Raw genomic sequence first — 20,101 nt, forward strand, 5'->3', positions numbered from 1 at the left:
TTGGTGAACACAAGTTTCTTGACTGATCAATACCTGCTGTTAAAAATCTGGGAGATACAAGCACAGGATCTTGCAATTCAAACTGTATTTGGGTGTAAAAAAGATATCAGTCTGTAGGAAGAATTTTGAAAAATATGAATTGTAATATTACAAGTTTCTATGTGGACATTAAAACCATAGGAAAATACCACCCTGACTTTACAGGTGAATAGAGTCAAAAGCAATTAATCCTTAGGAATTTGATAGACCTGCTCCAGTACCCCCTGTCTGAGAATCCTCTAAATTTCATTCAGCCAAACCCAAAGATCCAGGATAATAATTAAGTGTTGTTAAGGAGTAAAATTGCAATAAGGGAGAAGGATATGTCTGGGCTTTCAACAGGAACAAAGCCACTCTTCAAAATCAAAGCTGAATTACCAGATCAAGTAAATTAAATAAACTCAAATTAGCCTGACCATTTAATCACAATGAAATTTTGATTTTCCTTTTAAAGAAACTTTGAGAGTGTTAGAAATGTTGTCACCTTCTCATTTGGGAACTACAGGAGTTACAATTTATTTGTAGTTAGAAATAGAGGTAAACACAGGAAGGCAATAAATTTTCACCCAGATTTGATACTATTTAGAACATCAACAAAAAGATATCTTCAGAAAAATTGTTCTATCCTGCCTGACAGAAAGTAATTAGGAAAGAAATAAATGCCTTGCAAAGTAAAGAAATTGAAGCAACAAAATATGCACAAACAGGCAAGGAGAAAATTGTGCTGAAAAACTCATTCTCCTAATTTTAATTTTCCTGTTAATTCTCTAGGAATTATACTTTATAGGAATTATAGGATCATAGAATCATTTGAGATGGAAAAGACCTTTAGGATTGAGTCCAACCTTAAACCTAACATTGATGAGTCCACCACTAATTTCTTTCTTTGCTGTAAATAAAATAATATTTATGAGAAGTGCATAGAAAATTGGGGGGAAAAAAGTAGACTAGGAATAGAAACATAATATAAATCTCTACAACTATACAGGAAAAAGGTATTACCAAGAAATTGGTAAGATCTCCTCAAATTTATGCAAATGGAAAAGGAAGTAACAGAGATTTCATGGTAGTTGAGGAATAGCAAAGAATATAAAAGTGGAAATGAGGAAGGAAAGGAATAACAATGAAGATGAGAACATTGAGTGAATTTTCCACACAAGAACACAGTTACATTGGTAACTATTAAAGTACTTCAGAGAATTACAAGAAAGCAATCCATAATCCACATTTCTGACATTCTGGCAGGTACCCTGATGGCATTAGAGGGAAAGGACACAACGACTGCCACCTCTGAGAGCCACCCGAGTGTCTTGAAGAACACAAACAGCAGCAGCAGAGCTGGCCCAGCTGCAAACAGTTCAGATGGTTCCATGGCAGAGCCTGACACCCCAAGAACCCAAACCTCCCTCCTGGGCACAACCTTGCTGTCCCCCTCCACCATGAGGATGGTGGGTGCAGAGAGCTCAGCATTGCTAACAACAGGAACTGGCACCACCATTGCTGCTTCCTCCCCACCTCTCAGCTCAGCCACAAGGAGCCACTCCTCATCTTCCTCCTCTCCTGGGAGCTCCTCAGCTGTGCCTCCCAGCCCACAGCAGAGCAGCACCAGCAGCACCACTGGGATGCTCTCAGCCACCACATCCCACCCATCCACAGCCCTGGTGTCCTCTCCATCCTCCACTGCTGGGACAGAGACACAAAGCCCAAGCAGCCCTGTGGCCTCCACCTCTCCTGCCTCAGAAACTATCGAGGCCAGGCCTTCAGCCACTGCGGGCAGCAGCACAGGGACACCAACACCTCAGCTCACCACCAGAGAGCCCCCGGTGCAGGGGACGGCCACTTCACCTCCCTCATCCTCCACAGCCACAGCCTCTGCTGGCAGCAGTGCCACGACTCCTCCTGGAGAAGAGAAAGGTTCCACCATGAACCAGGGGAACAGAACAACAACTGAGACCTCCCATTCCCACCTATCCACAGCCCTGGTGTCCTCTCCATCCTCCACTGCTGGGACAGAGACACAGGGCCCAAGCACCCCCAGGCCTGTGGCTTCCACCTCTCCTGCCTCAGGCACCATCGAGGCCAGGCCTTCAGCCACTGTGGGCAGCAGCACAGGGACACCAACATCTCAGCTCACCTCTTCAGCCCTGCCCCAGGGACAGCCAACTGAGCAAGTGACGGCCACTTCACCTCCCTCATCCTCCACAGCCTCTGCAGGCAGCAGTGCCATGACTCTTCCTGGAGAAAGGGAGGGTTCCACGATGAACCAAGGGGACAGAACAACAACTGAGACCTCCCATTCCCTCCCTTACACATCCCCGGTGTCCATGATGATGACAGTAGATGGAGAAGGGAGGACAGACACTGCACCCACAACAATGTCAGAAAGAGGCTCACTGGGGACATCTCCTGGGAGTGATGCAGTGTTCCCAACATCCCCAACAACAGGAACTGGCGCCACCACTGCCCCAGAGACTGGCACTGCTTCTTCCCAGTCCTTCAGCTCAGCAGTGATGAGCCACTCCTCCTCCTCCTCTCCTGAGGGAGCTGTGCCTCACAGCCCACAGCAGAGCAGCACCAGCAGCACCACTGGGACGCCCTTGGCCACCACATCCCACCCATCCACAGCGCTGGTGTCCTCTCCATCCTCCACTGCTGGCACTAGAGGCAATGAGTCAGAGCCCACTGTGAACAGCTCAGCTGCCACCACAGCCAGCACCAACCCAGTGCCTTCCACCTCTGGCACATCTTCCATGAGCTCCTCAGCTGTGTCCCCCAGCCCACAGCAAAGCAGCACCACTGGGATGCTCTCAGCCACCACATCCCACCCATCCACAACCCTGATGTTCTCCTCTGGCACCTCTTCCATGGGCTCCTCAACTGTGTCTCCCAGCTCGCAGCAAAGCAACACCACTGGGATGCTCTCAGCCACCACATCCCACCCATCCACAGCCCTGGTGATGGCCACTTCCCCTCCCTCATCCTCCACAGCCTCTGCAGGCAGCAGTGCCACGACTCCTCCTGGAGAAGGGGAAAGTTCCACCATGAACCAGGAGGACAGAACAACTGAGCCCACTGCCAACACCTCCCATTCCCTCCCTGCCACATCCCTGACAACCCCATCCACAACAAACCTCAGTACAGCAACATCTGTCAATCCTGCTATTACTACAACTTGCTGTGAGTATTTTAACACATGATATTAAATTTATTTTGCTCTATTTTTGGAAGAATTGAGTATAATTCCCTTTCATTGCTGCTGTTTTTGTTGGAATTTGAGCTTCTTATATTGAATCCAGGAATATGAATCCCTGCATCCATCTGTTTTCTGAAAAGCTGCAGTTCCTGTCTGAGGTTGTTTTTGAAATGACACAGCTTGTGTTAGGCAGTACCATAGGGATAAAATGCTTTACAGTTATGCTACATAGGCCAAGTTATGTCAATAGGAACTTTTATTGGTTTCTATTGGTTTTTATTGGTTTCTGTTGGTTTTTATTGGTTTTGTTGATTTTGATCTTGAAATTTCCTCTTACAGAATACTAGAGGCAGTTTCCTCATTGGGAGAATGCAGTTAATTTTTTTTTTTTTTTGCTAACTCAATTCTTACTTGTTTCAATACTAATTCTTTTCCAGTGCATCTTTAATTTTTTTGCCAAAAGGGCTATCTGCCCATATTCAAAGAATATGCAGTAATGAACTTTTCATCATTTTTCCATGGGATAAAAAAGTAAAGCAAAGATGGAGAAGAAGAGAATGCAGCCTTTTTGTACTCTGCACCCAAAAAACAAAGGCAGCATGACTTCCATTTTTAGAGCATAATATTATTCTTCAGAGGGGTCCAAAGGGTTAATCCATCCTTTTTCTGGAGCCACAGTGTTCATGGAGTGCAGTAGGAGATATGAACACACACCGTAAGGTACAGCTTGGTCTTTGACAGCAGCTCCATGGCCAAGGACAGCCCAGTGGCTCCTCAGGGGTCTTAGAACCCCTTTGGTCACATCAGCTGTGAGGTAAAATCCCTGGATATCATTTCAGAAAGGGAAGCCCGATAAAATCACTGGAAATGCATAATTATGCAAATATCAATCAAGGCAGTTTCTACACCTTGGTAAAGCTCTCCTGGACCCAGTAAATGTCCACTGGGTGCCTGCTTGCAGGCATAAACCACGGTGATAAGTGAGTATTCTTAACCCTACTGTGAAGCACATTTAATAAATGCCCCTCTACTGCTCTGAACTTAGGTTTTTCTGGTGGTATTTTAAAAACCCATCCTCCTGAGGATATCAGGATGAGTCAAATACCAGTCCATTTCAGAATGCTCATGTTTTTCTCAATCAGCCTCATCAATTCTCTACTATTTAAAAGCAACATTGTACAGTTCTGACCATTTACCAAGGTTTGCCTGCAGTTAAAAAGGCAAGGAGCAAGCAGAATGTCCCATTTGTGTTTTGGAGCCATCAAACAAAGTATATTGATGTATGGTTTTGGTCTGTAGAGCAAATGATTAACTTCTGCTCTTTGGGGAGAATGAGGTGGAAAAGTGAAATCAGCTCCAAAACACCACACAAGAGTTTATATTGGTTCAATTAGTATTTTTCCTTTAATAATAAGTGTGTAGAATTGCAGGAGTGAAATGGGCTGCTCTCAGCTGTATGAAACTTTCCCACTTTGCAGTGACAGAGTCCATCAGAGTACAGAATGTGACTGCAGAAGAAATTCACCTCAGCTGGAGCAGCAGCAGCAGCACAGGCGGCCTCTACAGCATCTCTGTCAAGGATGGAAATGAGATAAATACAAGAACTACAAATGAGACAGAAACTGTGATTGAAAACCTGCTTCCTGGCCATGTGTACACCATTTCTGTGGCACTGTCATCTTGTGCTGGGAGCAATCCTGCTTCAGTCACTGTCCGAACAGGTACCTCCTCCATCCCCCTGGCACCTTTTTAATTCATAGAAACTCACAGTGTCTTGTTGCCATATGATCTGGATTTGATCTCACACACTCTTGTTCCTGCAAATTGTTTTTTATTTATTTGATTCATCCCCTTATTTAGATGGGACTGCTTGAATTCAACAGGAGTTTGCAAGAGTAAGAGCTTGCTCTGTAAAATTTCTGATCCTGTTGGATTATTGAGGCAGATAATTCTGTACAGAATTCAAGATATTTTGGCTGTAAATTTACCAGAAAGTATTCTGATTGTGTGAAGTTTAGGTTTTACATGCTCTTGTGAATGCAGGCAGTCCTTAATTGTCATTGTTACCTTTGTGATTTCTTCCTAGGTTATAGACATTAAGGCAAACAGTTTAACTGTGTCTCTGTACTAAAACTGATTCTGCAGGAACATGACGCATAATATCCCTCTAAATCAAAGTTTCCCCTTTTAAAACTCCCCATTGCCACCTCCCCCTTAGCCAATCCCTTTAGAAAAAACTTTTTCCACTAAACAAATTCTCACTTGGCACTTCTCCATCACAGGCAGAGATCTAAAAGTCAGCCTGTCAGTCAAAGGGAGCCACTGGGTTATTTTGGCATGATCCAGTTTGATAAAACTGTGCTGCACTTTATCATCCCTTCCCAGTGGCTGAGAAAGTGCTCATGATTTCTTTTTATATAACTTGAAAGATCTAACTTGACTTTTGGCAATTGTTATTTCTTCCAGCATTTCTTGACCTCTAAAGCATAAATGTCCTTGCTGCAATCACTTTCTGAGTTCTCTAATGGATTGTCTGATTATTCTCAAAACCTTTCTAGGGCCATTATTTTGGCAGTGGACTGTGGGGTTCCTTCTGATGGACATACCCTCTCTCTTAGTCTTTAGGAGCACAAAGCCAAGGAATTCTCATCATTATTTCCATTGAAATATTTCAGTTCTTCAGCCCACTGGCTTTCATTTATTACTTTCTCAATTCAAGAAAAAAAAAAAAGCTTCCTTTTGCAATCTGGACCCTTCTACCCTACCAGAAATTGGTTTGTAAGATAATTAAAAAGAGCAATAAGTACCAAAACATCCCTATTTCATGTGAAATTAAAGATTATGTTCAATTCTATGAGAGCTAGAGATATAATCCAATGAGCTAACCACATAAAACCTGCAATACCAGCCTTTAATGTGTTTTGACCCTTCATAAATAATTCAGATTAGCGGGTCCAGAGAAGCATACTGAGGTTCTGAGACCCCATGATGCATATCTTTTTCCAAAATAAATTTCAGGGGACTTTTACTTCTGAAAACTCCATCTAGCTTACCTGAGTTGTACAAGCATGTAATAGCACAACCTATATCTTTAGCTCTCATAAGAAATCAGAGTTCTCAGTGCTATTTCAGTGAGTTCTCAAATACCACCTACCCACCCACCACCTGCCTCTCTTGTGATATGCTCCAATTTTATAATTTGCAATTCTAAGTTCTCACTGGGCCAAAGGAACTGCTGCTTGGGTGACTCCTTGGCCATAATTAAAGACTTTCACCTATCCCATAATTTTCTTATTGTCATTGATAATGCATGCACAGAAGTGATTATCTTGATTTTACCTTTATTTTGCAGATTATGGTTCCTGTTTCAAAGGGACTGAGTTTTGTTTAGCACAAAGTACTGGCTGTTCTGACTTGAAAGGCGTGGCGTGCTCCAGTAAGTTTACAGAACCTCAACATTTGTTTATCCATAACTGCAGGGTATTATTTCACAATATAGTATCTCCCAGGAGTATTTTGCCATCTGCTTTATGGTGTCAGTTCACACAGCATCTGAAGTTCACACTTCTTTGGTGAAGAAGCTGCCTCCATCAAACTTCAGTGTCAGCTTCCAGCTCTATTTTAGTCTGGACTTTTCTATGTAAAGCTTTCTTCTTTTGGCTCAGGGCTCATCCACCCACTCAGGAGGATTTAAAAGCCTTGCAGAGTCTAACAGACTGGTGTTACTTCTGCTGGAATCAATGGGAGAGTGGCTGTTGAATTAGGGAGTGGGATGCACCCTAAATAATACAGGAATGGTGAACAATTTGTGAGGATTGTGATGGCTGACAAGCTTGGAGAGAGTCAGCTCTGAAGGTTCCAAAGCCACTGCATTAGACACACATGATACACTTTACTACTACTACTACTACTACTATTATTATTATTATTATTATTATTATTATTATTATTATTATTATTATTATTATTTCAATTAATATTATAAATACATTATATTATTATTGTTGATATTATTATTATTATTATTATTATTATTATTATTATTATTATTATTATTATTATTATTATTATTATTATTTTCTGCTTTTATCAATTCATATTATAAACACATGAGATCATAAAGTCCAAAGACCAATTGTGGAGGTAATCCTGGGATTCGCCTAATTGTTCCTTCTTTTTTTAATTTTTTCCAGATAACCAAGCATTTTCCTGCAAAGTTCGGTTGGAAAATGAGAAATTTAATAATACACTTTATAACTCTGATAGTGAAGGCTACATAAATATGTCTAAAAGACTCAAAACAGAGGTAAGTTGATGCAATCTTCTTTGTCAATGAAGGAACTGCAGAAAGCTTGTGATTAGCAGCCTCAGTCTCCTACATTCATTGTTAAATCAGGACTCTGACAGGTGAAAAATAAAAAACAGTACAGGAAGCACCAAATCTGCTGAGGACAGAGAGCTTGTTGTCCAATGAGGAGGGCTACATTCCCTAAGCCATCCTCAAATATAAGTTATTTAGTGAAAGGCACTTGAAAATTCTATTTTTGTAAGGAACATCCCGTTCTGTTTATTTTCTCCCACTTCACTGAACTGATGCCTGTGGAGACAAGAAAAGGGAGTTACTCAAAACCGGCATTTCAGCACAGATTTGGAAACGTGAAAACTTTGCAAGTGTGTACTGTAAATCCAGATTATTGGCAATTCACTGGAAGTGGAATCATGGAAGTGGCTGCAGGATTGGGAAATGTATCAAGGGGTCATTTTCCCCCATCTCAGGGGGAAAATGAGGAGAGAAAGTGGAAGTTTTGAGCCAGCAATGCTGCCAGGCAGGAGCACCACTCTGCCACTCAACTGTCTTTAGCAGCATGTTAAAAAAACCCCCTTAATAATTTCAACACCTCTCAGGATTCCTGATGTATATCAACCTGTGAGATTGGGGTAGACTGCTTTAAATATCTAACACAGCTATTTTTAGTGTGATGATCACACCCTTTAGCTAAGAAACTCCACAGATTTCAAAAGCAGTAATTAATTTGTTCTCACCACGCCAACTCGGAGGTAACCGTGTCTTATGACTGCTAACATCTCCACTTCATGGATAGAAAATTTATTTTAGTGGATGTAAAAGGTTTCCTCCAACCTGACTGAACTCAGCAGGAATTCCTTTGCTGGCTTTTAATAAGCTTTTACCTCATGCAAAGTGTCAGCTTTTCTTCAAATAAATGGCAAAATCAAAGAGAGGCTGTACTAACATGATTAAAAATATAGACAATTTCTCTATTGGATTTTTTTTTCCCATTTTGAATGTTGAACTATTTCTTTTATATTCCACTCTGTAGTTGTAGCTTTGAAATGTTAGTTTTGCCTGCATAATTCAGGTTTCCTATCTAGACTGCTCATCAAGGTGAGGAAAAGAAAATAATTTTTGAAGCCTCTGTCCAAAGCACTTAAAGGGATGCAAAGTTTGGAGTGAGGGGTTTATCCCATAGAAAAGATGGAGGCAGAAAACTGAGCAGTGACTCAGAACAAGGTTTGTTATCATCTAGGAAAAATAGTAATCTTTCAGACTTTTCAGGTAAAATACCATATTTATCCACAGGGAGAAGATAACTTCTCTCAGTGGGTTGAATCAAACACCTAATTTTCTGAAAAGATCAGTCCTGACAAAAACATTTCAACCAGTCTTACTTAAAAAAGGGGACTGCTTGTTCTGGCTTTGTATCCATTTGAAAGCACTAAGCAAGGCTCTACTTTTGGAGATATCAGTAAAATTAATTTGATTTTGATTGATGTCACAGGAATGCACTTGGTTTATGCCAGAATGATTGAGAGGCAAATCACACCCTTGTCTCTCTTTGCAAAGGTGTTCTGTAACGTCATGACTTTGAAAATCTGGTGACAAAAATAAGTTTTAAATCTCTCACATGAAGTTTTGTGCTGGTAGTATGTGCAAAACCATGCCTGAAATTTGATTGCACATGTTAAAAAAAGTTAGGGGACACTGAACATAACTTTAGAAATATTGGGTGCTCTTTGTAGATTCCAAATTTTGTACAGTCAAGGTCCCATATGTGTTTGTGGAGGAGGACAACTTGTTTTAATGCATTATTCATTGATAACTAGCTAAACAGATTGGAGCTTTGGAAGTCAAACTCAGATTTCACATTTTCAATCACAGACAATGCATCGCTCTGGCATCCTCTTCCAATGAGTGTTGCCTTCTGATACAAGGCAGGCGGCCTGGTTTCAGGAAACAGCACGGCGACCCATTTCCCCAGGGTCGCTCGGGCCTAAGAAACATGCGGACACCAATATGGTGGAGGATCAAAGGCCTTTATTCTGTCTTCCCGTGGGGTTTTATAGTCTAGGGGGCTTCTACGTCAGGTGGGGGTCTGTCTTTACCATCTATGGTTAGTAGGGGATGGAAAGTTACCTGGGCAAGTGGAAAGTTACCGGAATCTGGTTTAGGGGGCTACATTCCTATGTTAATTTTCTTATCTAAGGGGACAGGGGCCCTGTCTTCCCGTAACATCACGAGACCTTCCGAACGCCAGGCCCTATCTGCTACAAATGAGTTTTTTTATTTGTTATCCCAAAGCAATTGCCTTGAAAGAGTAGTAAGTGAGGAAAATTTAATACCTTGTTATATATATAAATATATATATTTAACAGATATGGTATACAAAATAATAATATATTATTATTGTATATTGTATATATTATATATTACATAGTATATAGTATATTGTATATTATATATTGTATATAGTATATTGTATATTATAATTAATATTATAAAATTTAGTGCCCTGATGTGTGCAGGATGTTTGTGTTCCTGTTCTGCCTCAGCTGACTGACAAGTGGAATAAATATCAATTTCACCTTGCACAGGTTCTTGAAGCAATGAACGCTGAACTGGGGAATAACCACTCTGATATTTTCATTCTGGGGTTCAGATCTGGCAGTGTTATTGCTGATTTTCTCTTTCTGCTGCCAAAAGAAGAAGCCATGGATGTGGGTGACATTCAGACCCGCCTGAGTAATGTATTAACGAGCAAGTTTGGGAGCCAAAGTGAAGTGGAAAGTAAGTGATGTTGAAAGAGCTTCTCTGTAATGGTGTGGGGATGAAAGGGTCAGATCTACTGCTGTTAAATTAAGGTGATAAATTAACTTCTGTCTTTTAAGAGATTCAAATAGTTCAAGTAACCTATTTAAACATTCACTGAACATATAGTGATTTACTACAGATTATGGACCTGTTTTAAAGAGTCATTACACACATCCAGTTCCAGACTCAAAGGATGTGTTGTCTTCACACTAAAAGATCTAAAGACTCTCAAGTTACACCATTCCATCCAGCAAATCCTCAGAGCAGCTGTTATGGGTGTCACCAAGAGATCACAAGGGCCCTCATAAAAGATTTCTAGTTAGCAAATCTTCACCACATTCAAAAACATTTTCAATATTATTCAAAATTTCAAAGCTGCCAAGCAGTAAAACACAGCTGTCACTTAGGGCTCCAGGATTTCTTACACCCACTACTTCACTGTTTCTAGCTAACATTACTAAAATGTGCTTTAAATTTCCAGCTGTGTCTGTTCAGTCACCAGATGACAACATCTCCTCCTGGAGAGCAGCAGTGATTGTCCTTGGAGTTCTGCTGGGAGTTGCATTAGTGGTGATTCTGCTGGCAATTCTGTTTTACATCCATGGGAGGAGAAGATCAGGTAAATACTTGGTTCAACCCTCAGGACTCATCGGAATGTTTGTCTACAAGCACTTATAAGATAAAACATCAGCTTCACTTAAAAATTTTGGGCAAGGCAGAAAATTAATATATTTATCTTATAATTTGATGTTATTATTATATTATATATATATACTGATGTTATTATTATATTAATTGTGCATAATAACTTAGGATAATTTACACCCTTTCCTTCCCAATGTCCATTGTCAAACTCCTGAGCTTCTAACAACACCTAATGAATCTTCCTTTAAACAGGTATGGATTTTTCTTCATTGTACACATGGTAGAGTGAGGAACAGAGAAACTTCTCTTCAGCCTATCCCATATAGGTACTGCAATGACTTTAACACTGGCAATCTAGAGAGACAAGACCCAAACTACTCAATATTATATTTAGGTGGCACTGAAAACAGGGTGACTGAGCCTGGTAGCTGTGGCAGGTCACCTGAATGCTCAGCTGAGCACAGAGTCATCCTGTTGAGTTTTGTGCACTTGCCCAAGGGTGATTCACCTCCCCTGAGACTCCTATCACTGTATAAAATTACATATATATATATATATATATATATATATATATATATATATATATATATATATATATGCCTTTTTCTCTCCTGTGACTGCAGAATGAGCCCAGGGTAATTAGCAATCCAGCATTTGCAGCTTGATTAGGAGTTTGGAGAAAAATGGGATACATCTCAGTTATGTGCGCTTGCTGTAGAAGTCTGCTGGACAGAAACTTGATTTGGAGGTTTCTGAATTCAAGGTTTCTTTAATTGCTTAATATGAAGAAATAACTGTTTATATGTGTCAAATGTAAGGCGTGCTAAATCCAGCTGTGGTCTCACAGCATAGTCTCAGAGGTGGGGAAGGCAAACATTTCGTCCATTTGAGCCAAAAGTATTTTATTCACCTATTTTTGCCTGTCAGAAATGGTTGGCTGAGCAAGGACATGCCATATAGTGCAATTCTGTCCTGCTCTTGATAATCCCAAAGTAGAGCCCAGTCCAACAGAAGCAACTCCTGTGGCATTGGAGACCTTGCTTCAGATTTCTTCTAATTGCTTTAGAGCAATTACAAGAAATGATCTTCACCTTTTCCCACCACTCTTCCCTGCAGTCCTGGTGGAGTTTCATTCTGTTTCTACTGTGGTGCAGTTTTTCCTGCTTGGAATGTGCTGAACAGATGACAAAGGGGCAGTTTACTGCTCTACATATTTCCAGCAGGATTTATGGGTTTCATTTCAAACCAGCCCTCCCTGTATCTGTATATTTGGAATTCCCGTTGAGGCACTGAGTATTAACCCATGCTGTTGAGGCCCTGGCTCACAGCCCCTGAACACCCCTGGTTTTTGGTTTTTTTTGTGGTTATTTGGCACAGATTTGGGTACATTGGTGCCAGAACTGCAACACAAGCAGAGGTGCACCAGCAGCTCTGCTCTGCTCCCTGTGCAGCCAGCATTCATCCTTCTCATCCCTCATTCCCTGTGCTGTGACACAGCTCCTGGAACAGCCCTGCTGAGGACCCTGGCTGCAATATTATTTTTAGCAGCAGGGACCTATGAAACAGGGGCTTGCATGCCTTGCACTCCCTTTCCTTCCATGGAGGGTCAATTTGTCTGTCCTGGCTAAGATCTGGGGTGTGGAGTCACAGACACCTCAGTGGTGGGAAGAGAGTGATTAGTATTTGTTACATTTCTATTTTGTGGCTTTTAAATATAGCTAGCTCTGGTGTTCCACTCACTGAGTAGTCATTCAGCAATGTATTCTGTCAGTAAATACAAGTTATCCAGGGAGCTCTGTTGAAAATACAAATGAGTGCTCTTGCTTGTGTTAATACTCTTTTATTTCTCTTTTGAGGGATATACTTTGAATAGCAACTCCTCATTGTCAGTAAACCTTTCAGATGTCTTTGTAAATAGTGTTAAATAGAGACCATGTACAGCAGGCTTGAACAATCATGGGACTGTTCATGTCAAATGTATTTAATGTCTTTGGGGGCAAAAAGTGGTATTTTAAACAATTTTCTCACAGATGCTTTACAAATAAAATCTTTATTTTTACAATTGTGCATTCTGAAGTTTGTCATGTAATTTGGAGCCTCTTGTACCTGCAGGGGGTGAAAGGGTGGCCAGTGCAGTCAGCATCAGAGCTGACCTTGGTTTGATTACACAGAAAGATGATCTGCTGAAGCTAAATCAATCAAGAGAGAAGATCTACTGAATCTATCATTTTTTACCTTCTACATCAATAAAAATCCCCCTACCACCACAGTGTGGAGTCTAGAGTCTGGGAACTCTCTCAAAATGGGAGCAGGAGAAGCCAGACCTCCCCTTTCAACAGAGGAGCATTTGGGAATGCTCCCAGACACCATTCAGAGGGGCTCCTCATGCATATTCCCTTCTCAGACAGAGACAGCAAGTGGCACAGAGAAATAAATGGCTGAGGATAAGACACTTGGAATCAGTGGGATTTAAGCAACTCCTCCATTTTCGTGTGTCAGGATGTCTGTGACTGAAAAAGGGCATATTGCCTGTTTCAGAATTGCTTCTCCCCCCCTGGAACTGACTGATCCAGAAAAACTATGATCCAGAAAAACCTGAGCTACCAATCCCTCCCTGCATGCTGTGATCAAGGCCAAGGTCTGAGGAAATGCTGTGTTCTGTTCCTATTGCAACTGATGAGATGACACTTGAGTCTCCAGCTGACTTTTTTTTTAACAATTTCACTTTCCCACAATTTATTATTCCAGCTGATGTCAATAACCAAAAGATTCTCTTCACAAGTAAGAGAAAATCATGGTGCTCTGGAACCAGGACCATTCCCAGTTGTTGCACTGCATTCCAAGGGACTGGATGAAGCCAAGCTTGGGAATAGCAGGTTGTGCACTTGCCATCTTCTATCTAATTTAGATTATTTCGTCTGGGGAGATGCCATCTTCTGTCTAACTGAGATTATTTAGTCTGGGGAGATGTCATCTCCTATCTAATTGAGATTATTTAGGTTGTGCTAGGAATTTCCCTTAGTGCCTCTGTCATTGTAGATTCATGATGGTTGTGCACTTGCATCTCCTATCTAATTGAGATTATTTAGGTTGAGGAGTTGCCATCTTCTGTTTAACTGAGATTATTTAGGCTGGGGAGATGCCATCTTCTATCTAACTGAGATTATTTAGGCTGGGGAGATTCCATCTTCTATGTAACTGAGATTATATAGGCTGGGGAGATGTCATCTTCTATCTAATTGAGATTATATAGGCTGGGGAGATGCCATCTTCTATCTAATTGAGATTATTTAGGCTGGGGAGATGCCATCTTCTATCTAATTTGGATTATTTAGGCTGGGGAGATGCCATCTTCTATCTAATTGAGATTATTTAGGCTGGGGAGATGCCATCTATCTAACTGAGATTATTTAAGATGGGGAGATGCCATCTTCTATTTAACTGAGATTATTTAGGCTGGGGAGTTGCCATCTATCTAACTGAGATTATTTAGGCTGTGCTAGGAGTTTCCCTTAGTGCCTCTGTCATTGTAGATTCATGATGGAACAACACTTTGAAAGGGAGGAGAAAGCACCAGGACAAGCTCTCAGATTTAACCAAGCAGGCCTGGGAACACTGGGGATGCCATGTGTGCCCTGCTGTCCCCCAGCCTGTGACAAGCCAGGTGCCAGAGGAACAGAAGGAACTGGGGATCCACACAGGGAAGCCCCAGGGCCAGAAGGTTCCTCTGCAGGGAGCTGGATCTGCCATGTGCTGGAAGAAACACTGGAGTGAGACACTAAAGGGCCTGAAGGCACTCAAGTGCCACAAACCAGCAACCAGAGGGGTCAAAGTCACAAAAAGCACTGCAATGTGCCTTCCCCAAATGTAGATGCTTGCTTTCCTCTCCTCAAACAGCAAGGAAGGGCTGTAGGAGTTCAGGACATCCCAAGCACAGACTGACAACAGCCCAAGGAGTGTTTGTGTGCCCTCAGCACTGCCTGGGAGAAGGAACATTTGGGGGATTTGGGGCTGGCAGCTGGTGCCAGGGAACAGGAATGAGCTGCTGAGACATCAGGCAGCCCCCTCCTCAGGCCCACATTCCCTGCACTGGACACTGCAGGGCTTTACCACGGGCTGTGGTTGGTTCTCATGATTGAATTTGGAATCAAAAACCTGCTGGCATCAGCTTCCAAATGTACTAGTGGGGAAAAAAAACCCAGGAACAGATATATTACTGTTGGTAATCCAAGCAGAGCTGTGTCATTTTAGTCACTTTTATGGGAGCTGGGCTGTCCAAGGACATTGCATTCTGGGGACCTAAATCAAGAACATCCCTGTTGAGCTACCATTAAATGGATTAAGCTGGTCTATCAGCCTGCTGGAAACCCAGATTTCCCTTTCTGAACAGATCCAGACTGTGCTGCTGCTGAAAAGGAGTAGGATTTAAACATTTTTTGGTGTATAAACACACCCACCTGCCAATTGTTTCCAGTTACCTGGTTCTTTTAAGGACTCAGTTTCTGAACAGTAAAAAAAATTTAGGGTTGTGCTCAACTTCTGGTTAGAAAGTTTGCAATGGAAAATTGAGATTTGCCCAGCTCACATCCACTTTGCTGTCCCATGGCCCCACTTAAAATTTGTCCTGAGAAACTGAAGGTCTGTTGAGCTGCAGGTTAAACCTGTCTCCATTCCTCTTGCTGTGGGGGATAAGTTTATTTTTCTGGAATAAAGGAAGTAATAAATGAAATATTGAATATTTGTGAAATTGGGCTAGAAACTGTAGAAATAATTGATGTTTTAATTTAGGGCTATTTAAGCTGTTGTTGCTGGTGTTGTACGTGCCCTATTCTAATCTCTCATGATTCTGTGCTGGCAGTAACACAACACAGGTTAGGCAGGATTAGAAACAACTTAAAATGATTTTAGGATGGCTTGATCCTGTCAGTGGTCGAGGCACTTCCTACACCAACACTGGACTCACAGAAGACAAGTTCAGCTTTGATTTCTGCATTTCTGTGCTCTCCCACTTTGGCTGAGTTGCTGCAGAGAGTCAGGGCAGCTCTGGGATCCCACAGCAGATGTGCACAACCAACCAAAAAATTACTTAATGGATTAATTAGAAAAGGGGATATGTGTGAGTGGGCTGACTTCAAAGGTATCTCACTGTCAGTTATTCCTTCTTCTCAACTTCCAGCTTCATTAAAAAATTTAAATTTTTTTTTAAATGAGACTGAACGATTATAACACCACAACTGAGCCTCCATAAATCCTATCAGCACCTTGATTAGACATGGAAAACTCGCCATCCAGGAAGGTGTGGGATCAGAGAGAACTGCACTGTGCAGCAGGAGCCAGCAGATAGCGCTCCCTGTGCCGGCATCAGCTGCTCCAGGACCGGTTTGCACCAAAATCTTCACTAATTCACCCATTTTTGGCTCAGCCTGGAAACTTACTTCCTTCCAATGGCTTAAGTGCACTTCAGTTCTCTCTTCAAGCCGTGCCCTCTTCCCCAGCACACGAGATGCCCTGAGAGTTGGGGAATTAATAAATTTTATTGCTCTGGAGAGGCAGCACAGAGCAAGGAGAGGCTGGGGACATCAGGGGAGCTGCACATCCTGTAGGTGATTTGGACACACCTTTGGAGCTGCACATCCTGCAGGTGATTTTGGACACACCTCTGCAGCAGCACATTCTGCAGGTGTGACCCAGGACACACCTTTGGAGCTGCACATCCTGCAGGTGACCCTGGGCACACCTTTGGAGCTGCACATCCTGCAGGTGATTTTGGACACACCTTTGGAGCTGCACGTGCTGCAGGTGATCCTGGGGACACCTTTGGAGCTGCACATCCTGCAGGTGATTTGGATACACCTTTGGAGCTGCACATCCTGCAGGTGATTTGGACACACCTTTGGAGCTGCACATCCTGCAGGTGACCCTGGCTGTGCCCTGGCAGCAGCTCAGTGGTGGCACAGGCATGAGGTGCCATGCAGCTCTCTGGTCACACATGCACTTAAGCTCCTGGCGGAATTACAGCCAAAAAAGGATGGGATTAAGGTGTCTGTGGGAATCTCAGCATGATATTACCTGTCTAAATACCAGCCTAAAGCACAGCCCTAAACCCTCAAAATACGCTTGAAGAAAAATGGTTTTTTGCTCCACAAACTGCTCTTCCAAGTTGTTTGATTTTGTTTGGTTTTTTTTTTCTTTTTCTTTTGTCTTTTTTTTTTAATGTTCTGGGTCCGTGTGAGATGAAATGAGGACATCACAAGTCAAGGAGTTGTCACCTGCCTCCCCCTGACGCACTGGTGTGGTTGTTGGACACTACCAAAGCCACCCCAGATGGCAGCAGCTCCTAAACTTTTGTCTCATAGCTACAATAAACTATTCAACTCATTAAAAGGTTAATTGCCTATGAAATACATCTGAAATACATCTTTATTTGTTTTCTCTTCTCATAATCAGAAACCTTAAGCAGTCTATGGGCTCTTTATTTTTTCAGTTGTTCCTTGTGGAGATTTTCACACTGGATTCAGGGAACCAGCAATTTAAGTAAATTAATATTTAAAACAGATTTAATTTCATGACCATGGCCAAATTATCTGTGAAAAAAACACCCCATGAATATCAAAAACATAATTAAATATTAGCTTTTGGTAATTAAAAATGAGATAACCCAACTGTCACTTTTCTTCACAGTCAGTAAGGTCATTTCCCATGTCTCATCATCCCCCTTGTCTAAGGACAGGGATAGCTGCAGAGAGCAGCTATCAGTGAGCTTCCTCTTGAGTATCACATTCAACAGCCTGAGTATTGTGCCATTAGTTATTAAACCCTAATTAGTGTTTAAGGAAAAGATCATTTGTTTCTTCCTTTCTGCTGGACGGTGCCTAAATCTGTGCCTGGTACTCACTGAATTCATGCCTGGAACATGGAAATAGGAGCATGGATGGGCAATAAATGCCAACAGCAGGCCACCAGCAGGGTCACTGCTGTGGTGCTCAGCTATAGGACACACCTTAGGCTGGAAGATGTGCCTGGGGTGTGTGTTCTGTCACCATCAGTCAGAGCTGGGGCAGTTCTCTGCTGATCCTGGGGCAGTTTTTCCTTTCTCTCTCCCACAGCCAACCTTCCCTCCAGGAGATCCCTGCTGTCCATGGCCACTGAGTGTCCCTGCAGGGCTGATCCAATCCCAGCATCCCATGGGGAGATGCTCCGCCCAGGGGAGGAGCCAAGCATTCCTACCTGGATCCAATCTGAGCCTGGCACAGCACAGCAGCCTTTGCCCCCTGCATTCCCAGAGGAGCAGCTTTCTGCTGCCCTGCATTGCCTGAGGGAGCCCAGGCCCATCTGCAGCAGCCCAGGAGCTGCAGAGGAAAACTCCCCCCTTGTGCAGGATCCCTGCTGCAGCAGAGCCACAGCTGGCACTGCAGGAGGGCTGAGCCCCAATGGGATGGGGCTGGGACACCGCCCTGACACACAGGGGGCAGGGACTGCTCTCACTCTGGCAGTGCTGTTTTGTATTACTGCATTTTTATTTTATTTGTTTTTTTTTTCCCTAATAAAGAACTGTTATTCCCTATCTTTGCCTGAGAGCCTCTTAATTTCAAAATTATAATAATTCGTAGGGAGAGGATTTACATTTTCCATTTTAGGGGCGGCTCCTGCCTTCCTTAGCAGACACCTGTCTGTTCAAACCAAGACATAATACAGGTGATGAGCCATAATTCTGCAGCCACAGGCTAGTGAACAGCCCTAAAGTTCCAAAGGGATGAGCAGAACAATTTTGTCTCTCCTTTCTGTCTTTCCTGAAGAAATGGACTTGGGAAGAGCAGCTCATCCTTGGCCTGGGGGCTGCCCCCCAGCAGGGCTGCCCAGGAGGAAGGAGACCTTGCAGGAATCACAGCTTTGGGTCCTCCCAGGGATGCAGGGATGTGTTTGCTGTGGGTGTGATGCCGTGGCAGGGATGAGGCTTCTGTCTCGCCTCAGGCTGGCCTCTGCTGTCAACAGAGAAAAATGAGCACCTCCAGGACAGGATTCCTGTGCCCTGTGTTGTGTGTCTGCTTCAGAGGAGATGAAACCTCCCAGAAATGGCTGTTTCTCTCCCCTGTATCTGAAGGGAGCATACAGCAACACAAACTCCATTGTAGCACAGCTTAAAAAGATTCCATTCCCAACTTCCATGACTTGGAAGAAGGTACCAGTTTTGTCTGTCATGCCAACACCTGGTGAGGTGGGTCAGCAAATCTGTGGCATTATAGACATAGGCAGAACATTATTTTGGGTCATGAAGAAAGAGCAGGAGTTTTTTGCAAGCATGGGGAGTTCAGCAGCAGCAGCAGCAATGAGGGAGGTTGTGGCTCTGCAGGCACACAGCTGGCACTAGAATTTTTCTCTGTTTTCCAGGATTTTGCCAAAAGGTTCTGTTTAGCCCATCTCCTTTCATGACTGGTGTTTTCCTCCCCTCTTTGCTTTGAGTATCACAGAATACCAGAATAATTTAGATTGGAGAAGACCTCTAAGGTCGTTGAGTCCAACCTGTGCCCAATCCTACCTTGCCAACAAGCCCAGAGCACTGAGTGCCATATCTAGCTGTTCCTTGAACACCTCCAGAGACAGTGACTCCACCACCTCCCTGAGCAGCCCTGAACAACTCTTTCCATGAAGAAATTCCTCCTGGTGAGCAGCCTGAACCTCCCTTGGTGCAGCTAGAGGCCCCTTCCTCTAGTTCTAAATAACTGCATAAATGGGATGGCTCTGACTAACAAGATTTTCATCCTGTGTGGGACAGGATATAGATCTTTTCCATCCCATATCCCTCTCACCATGCCTGTTGGATGCATCTTGACCTCAACACACACCCACACATTACAGAAAATGCACTATTGCACGTGCCCTCATCCCCCCTTCATGCAGAGCTGCTGCCTGATCTTGTGTTTTGGTACACAACACTGGGCAACCCAGGAGGAGAGGGGAACACAGAAAAAAAAAAGGATTAAAGCAAGGATAAGATGAAAAATTCTTTAATGCCAAATTAGTGCATGCTGGTTGAACTAAGAAAATTTAGGAGGGCTGTGACTGCTTCCCTCTTCATGGCAGGTCAGTGCCCAGGCTGCTGCACAGAGCCCTGGGAG

At 42.9% G+C, this 20,101-nt stretch overlaps 1 protein-coding gene across 1 annotated transcript; it reads left to right on the forward strand.

Annotated features, from left to right (window-relative positions):
• The first annotated feature begins 1,755 nt into the window (after positions 1-1,755).
• Positions 1,756-12,985, forward strand: LOC113459511 (uncharacterized). Its single transcript, XM_074536217.1, has 6 exons — positions 1,756-3,216; positions 4,711-4,953; positions 6,585-6,668; positions 7,426-7,538; positions 10,124-10,316; positions 10,822-12,985. Exons 1-6 carry the CDS (start codon positions 1,962-1,964, stop codon positions 11,016-11,018), a joined length of 2,085 nt encoding a protein of 694 aa, XP_074392318.1. The 5' UTR covers positions 1,756-1,961; the 3' UTR covers positions 11,019-12,985.
• The last annotated feature ends 7,116 nt before the right edge of the window (positions 12,986-20,101 follow it).

This window comes from Zonotrichia albicollis, chromosome 2, assembly GCF_047830755.1.
Source record: "Zonotrichia albicollis isolate bZonAlb1 chromosome 2, bZonAlb1.hap1, whole genome shotgun sequence".
In the NCBI taxonomy this organism is placed as follows: domain Eukaryota; kingdom Metazoa; phylum Chordata; class Aves; order Passeriformes; family Passerellidae; genus Zonotrichia; species Zonotrichia albicollis.